The sequence below is a fragment of the Thunnus maccoyii genome, chromosome 11 (genome assembly GCF_910596095.1).
Source record: "Thunnus maccoyii chromosome 11, fThuMac1.1, whole genome shotgun sequence".
In the NCBI taxonomy this organism is placed as follows: Eukaryota; Metazoa; Chordata; class Actinopteri; order Scombriformes; family Scombridae; genus Thunnus; species Thunnus maccoyii.
In genome coordinates, this window is record NC_056543.1 from 7974937 (window position 1) to 7981095 (window position 6159).

General features: G+C 35.2%; 1 protein-coding gene across 4 annotated transcripts in view; it reads left to right on the forward strand.

The window, feature by feature from the left end:
* Positions 1–5187, forward strand: part of LOC121906831 (obscurin-like protein 1) — a 40191-nt gene extending 35004 nt beyond the window's left edge. For all 4 annotated transcript variants that reach the window (XM_042425980.1, XM_042425983.1, XM_042425982.1 and 1 more), the window contains 2 exons: positions 1699–1982; positions 3922–5187. In XM_042425980.1, coding sequence (XP_042281914.1) covers positions 1699–1976 — 278 coding nt within the window. In that variant the 3' untranslated portion in view covers positions 1977–1982; positions 3922–5187. The remainder of the gene's footprint in view (positions 1–1698; positions 1983–3921) is intronic.
* Positions 5188–6159: the final 972 nt, after the last annotated feature.

Here is a 6159-nt window from a genome sequence, read left to right on the forward strand (position 1 = left end):
GGACTCATCATAAGGTAACAAAAACACAACGATTCTTATTTTCAAGTGATTATACACTAATTAAAACATACTTATGAATATTATATTCCATTTCCATTATAGTCTGTTCTGCTAGATGCCACTAAATTCTACACACTGCACCTTTAAAACATGTCTGGAGGGGATCTTTAAAGACCCGTAGCTTCCCATACCCTAAACCCACTAACTTAAAGGGATAAATTGCTTGGTACTGTGTTGCTTTTCTGTGAAGGATCCGGTGTACATCTTTTTTGACCAAAACAAATTCTATTTCATTACAATCCAATCTAAAACCCAAAAGTTAAACATTGTAAATTGAAATCACTATCCCGTCTTGTGAAAAACAAAGAGAAAGGACAATGACAATAAGAGGAAGTAAATAAATAAAGTAAACAAAGATTAAGATCTAAATGTTTTCAAAAATGTAACAATTACAACAATTAATTGTGCATAATCTTTTAGAAAAGCAACATTTGTGAATTATGAAAAAAATCCCATTATAACCATTACATTTACAACTAGAAGAGTGCACTCAGTAGAGTGCAGATCTTGGCCAGGTGTGCACAATCCAGATGGTGACAAAGATAACAAAAACAGGGATTTATTCATGTTGTATCATGCCCAACTTTAGAGAATCATAACATATCAGGTATGGAATTAATCTGCAGATGCTCCAGTTCAAGATGAGACCAAACGTTTCTATGGATGTCAGTTTTTTAACCATGACAAAGGCCAATATGTGGCCTGCAACAGATTTGTTTTTAGCCTAGCTGTTTGTTGGAAATACCTTTTACTATGTCATACCGCATATCATAGAATGGCAAGGACTGTTGAAAAGACAAAAGTCTAAGCTTTATGATAGGCCCATTAGGAATCTTATCAATATTTATTTGAATTCACAACACAACTAACTCTCAAAATTTGGCACTGATTGATCTAACCTGGCAACAAGGCATGATTGGTTGTCCCGAGTGGTAACAAGATTCCAAACTGAAGCAGTTATTGATCACTCACAGTCCCTACTGACTGGTTAAGAGGAGTGAGGAGTCAGCAGTCAATGGCGGTATAAAATAGGTTTTTCAAAAATTGTGAATCACTGAGAGGTCCTTGAGCATACAGTCATAAATGCACACAAAAATATTAGGGTGATGGGTCCAGTGATATAAGAGATTAACTGCAGACAGAACACATGTACACACAAAACCAAACGCATGATCTGGAGGGCATAATAAAATCAATCTTGGGGTCGTTGCATTTACAAACGTAGGACAGTGGGTACAAGCTCAGTTATGGGTTGGTAAGTTCCTGTTGTGGAAAAGACCTATTATTGTGCTTTTCCTACTGTGACAAGTCAAAATGTCCTATACTTATGTGCATATGATTGTATATTATTGGGTGAGATGTGTTAATAAAGGGGGTAAATGATGGGCAAAAACAGACTCACAGTTAAAGAATTTATGCAGGAAAGATCTACCATTCACCACTTGAAATATAAAGCTTTGTGTAATTGGATAAGAGCTAACTAAAAGACTCTGACTACTCCTTTTCTAACCAGTAGATGTCAGGTTTCACAAAGATTTCTGTTTGGGGGGTTGTTACTATTTATATATTAGAATTACATCAAAAAAAATGCTAAGACCAAAAAACCCTGCTTTTCCTCTCTTTTGTGCACCAACTCAGCCCAGTCTTTGTTGATGGTCAGAGATCTGAAAGATGTGGAGGTCTTGGCCCCCGACGAAGCCTGCTTTGAATGTGAGGTGTCAGTCCCTGTCCTCAAATCCCCCGTGTGGAGCCTGAAGGGGGAGCCCTTGCAGCCGAGCTCTCATGTGCGCCTGGAAAAGATGGGAACCGTCCACAGGCTGACCCTCAGGCAAACCTCCCCAGACATGAGTGGGGTGGTGGAGTTCACTTCTGGAAAAGCCAAGAGTACAGCTCAGCTCCGGGTGCTGAGTAAATAATTGAAGGTACTTTTGTGGTGTTTTTTTTTTTTTTTTATTGTCAATTTCCAGAGAGGTTTAACTGACAGCAAATAATTCATGTGTCATCTGTCAAATTAATTTATTGAGTTTTTAATAAATAAGCTAAAGAAATACTTTCATTACCATGCATCTAATATTTAAAAAATTACAACAGCATACAATTTACAGGGTACACATTTTTTCAAGTCTGTCTTAAAGCAACAGTCAGGTGCCCAAATGAACATTTAAATATGTTTTTCCTGCCATAATCATTCCTCCAGTTCATACTGACCATTAGAGGATCCCCTCATAATATTCTTACAATGTAAGTCGTGAGGGCCAAAATCCACAAGCCTTCTGTGGAAAACTGTATTTAAAAGTCTTAACTCAGACTGCTGAAGCCTCATATAAGCTTCAAATAAACTTTTAAATGCATTTTTGCACAAAATAACTGTGTGGACACACTGCAGATTACACTTACATTGAAAGTGAATTTGAAGGGGATCTTTTAATAGCCAGTATGAGCAGGAGGAATGATTGCAGCAAGAAAAACAGTGTTCATTTGGGCACCTGACTGTTGTTTTAAGACAGACTTGAAAAACTGTGAACCTGTCCTTTAATAACACCAAACTATTTTTATAGTAATTGCCTGAAGTTGAGTTTTTGTCCTTGGACATGCCATTGTTAGAGGAGTATTAGTTGCCATCAGTGGTCTCAGTGAATTTAACTGACCAGTTAGTGAACTGCTTCGATGTATAAACCAGTGATGTCATTCAAATATTAACCACTAGATGGTGATAAAAAGTCTCATATGCTCCTGAAGAAATGTCACATGTACAGTAGGTGAAAAGATGCAATCTCAAATAATGAAAGAAAACAGTGTTTTAATGTACTAATTTTTATATGTTAAACTATGTATATAATGTTTGTATTTGTTAAACTAAAAAAACATATTTGCATTAGAATCACCACAAAAAAATAACATGAACCCTTCAGACTGATCCTGAATTGTTTTGTTGGCGTGATCAAGTGTGCTGCATGACTTGGCGCTGCACATGCAGCACGCAGCAATAAATACAGTAAATGTTTTGGCTTTGAGAGTGCTGCATTCTGTCAATAATACAGGGGGTTTATGGCTTTGCTCTATTTTCTCATATGTAGGTCAAGCAGAACACATACCCACACAACCTTCTAGAGCAAGAGAGTAAACTATTTTTAGTTTTATTATGTTGGCTTTAAACGAAAGAGTATTATGTTTAATCATCTGGCTTATGTTGTGAACCTGTTGTAAATTCACTCTTAAACTGAGGGCAACATCCAGCACAACCGGACTAATCCAGACTCAGATAATAAAATTAAAATAAATTAAAATGGTCAGCAACTTTATTAGGGGTCTGATACATGAGCCATGGAGTAAACAATATGAATGCTAGTGATGGGTGAAAATACTGGATTTGCTCAGAATATGATGTCAATTTTAGGGTTATAATTTGTTGATTTGGTTTCAGGTCTTTGGTCTAAAATCCATTTCAGAGTGGTCACAAGAATTCTTACATGGTTCTTACACAGTGGTTTGCGAAAGTGAGCATCTGCAGGAATTTATTTGGAAGATTTTATCTGCTTTGCAACCGCTTTGGTAAAATGGAAGATTAGAGCAGCGGTTCCCAGTGAGGGGATGAATCTGAGAAGGGTCACAAGATAATTAAATGTGTAAGAAAGAAAAATAGGTCACAAATGGGTTACAAGCCAAAAAGATGGGAAATACTGGCTTAGAGTAAAATAGTTCTGTTTTAATGGAACTGATTTGCAACTATAGTAAAAGCAGGTAACTGTGTAATGGATGAGTTACAGAAGACAAGTTTACATTTTGACAGAATAAGGTCAAACTTGTTGCCTGATGTTCTCTCATCCTAAGTCTAATTCTCTCTATGCTCAAATTTCACAGGTGATCCGTGAGTAACATCGTCTGTCATCACCTAACAGACATGGATTACTTATTATATTGATGTTTTCATGTTGTAACATTAACAGTGCTTATATATTTACATGCAGTATGTCTGTAAAAGTGGTTAAAACAGGGTTGAGATGGATTTTAATGTAATGCAATTATTTCAGGGGTTGGATTTTCTTCTAGTTACTTGCCTTTGAGAAACAAAATTTCTGTTAATATAGAATTTGTTATATTCAGTGTGTGAAGAAATTTCAAAACGGTTCCTTTAAAGTATCACAGATAGCCGTTGGGATGTAAATAATGTCCTGTGTGAAAGTTTTTTGACTGTTGCTATAATGGGAATGTTTAGCTGAATCTGTATTTGTGATAATAAATATCTTATTTGAACACTGTAAGGGTCAAAGAACTTTGTTAGTGGTAAAAACTGGTTTTATTCACACTTAAGGCAGTCTGAGTTCCTCAAAAAAACTTAAAAACACTTTCAGCTCCAGATGCCATTTTGGTCCTTTGTGGGTTTTTAGTTCAGCCTGAAAGTAAACAGCTGATGCTGGTTTTGTCTGTTAGGTGTAGTTTAAGAATGAATGAAAGCAGAAACCAGAGCTATCTTACAGATTACATATGTACTTGTGCAGACTTTTATGCAAATATAATCTGATTCGCACTCATCATATTACCCCATATATCAGAGCATGGTTTTGTGTGGCTGCTGTGACAATGAGAATAACCTGGTTTATATTAGTTTAGTAAGCAGGAACACCAGCTTCAGATATTACCATGAAAAATTAACAATGTTAGTTTCCAGTTAATAATAACCATGTATACATGTCAAATTTAGATTTTAGAATGGATCATCCAATCAACAAATACCTAATTCATTAAATTTAACAATTAACATCTATTTTCATCATTTGTCCATTGTATAAAAATTGTTTTTTTATGTTTTGATGAAAAAGTTTGAATGAAGAAAGTTGTCTTGCAGCAAGGGGCTTGTAATGTAAATACATTGGGCCAAAAATCAGGTAATTTAGCAAAGAAATAGGTTTAAAGTTACTTGATCACCTTGATTGAGAATCAGGGCATGCTAGTTGGTAGTTGTTGAAACGCTTTGATGAGTGAGTATTACGTTTGGCGCTTAACAGGGAATGATAGTTGTTTTCATATGAAATTTGTTCCATATTCCATTTTTCAATTTGACTTGTTTCCACCTCTGCAATGTTGTCTTGAGTGTTAGATATGTGAAAAAATGTACTGGCCTGTTTCAATAAAACATGCTTTATTGATGCAAGGTAAAAATATCTGTAGTTGTTTTATTTTTATTTTTTTTTCAATCTTAACATTTATCAGCAGCAATTGAGAAACTCACTTGTTTTTAACCAGTTTCTTTACTTGAGTCACAACGTTAATACTCATCTTGCATACAGTAAAAAAGTTAAATCATTATTTCAAGACAGATTATGTTTTCTCGTGTATTGTCAAAGTTTCTTTTTTAAAATCTTAAACTGATGTAAATATTCACACTGACGCAATCACACTGAAACCCACACGCACACATACAGATATACACACTCGCTCCAGACTCAGGCAAATTAAATCAGGGCTAGAACATGTCTGGCTCAAGCTTCCCCTATCAAACTGAATATACAGATCAATAAGGTAGCACACTTGGCTCCATTTACTATCATGCATGAAAAAGCTCGGATTCAAGTTTACCAACAGGAGGCGTCAGTGTGTGCTTTAAATCAAATGTCAGATTTATCTATGACACCTGAGCAGGTCACAACCTCCTCCTGCACACATGAACATTATTGCATTATTGATAGGCGGCACGTTGAGGTGGCCAATTCAGCTAAAAACTCAAAACATAAAATAACATTTGATAAAATAACATTAAAACCAAATCGAAACGATTGCCTAAAATCGAATATATTGTATGTACAAAAATAATCTCACCACTTCTGCAATGGTGACTCTGTGTCTGAAAGGTCCAATTAGATCAGTGTGCAGTCAGTCTGTTATCTAAATGTCTGCGAGATCCAGACTTATAGTTATATATTTTGCTTTTTAAAAATGTGTTGGTTATGTTAAGTATGAAGTTAACTGAACTGGGCATTAGAATAAATCTAAAAGTGTTATTACACATTAAAATTAGATTCAAATCAGTAATATTAGGATTTAGTGATTATATTAAACATTATCAATCATCTGTAAATGTAGTGAATAAGGACTAAATTC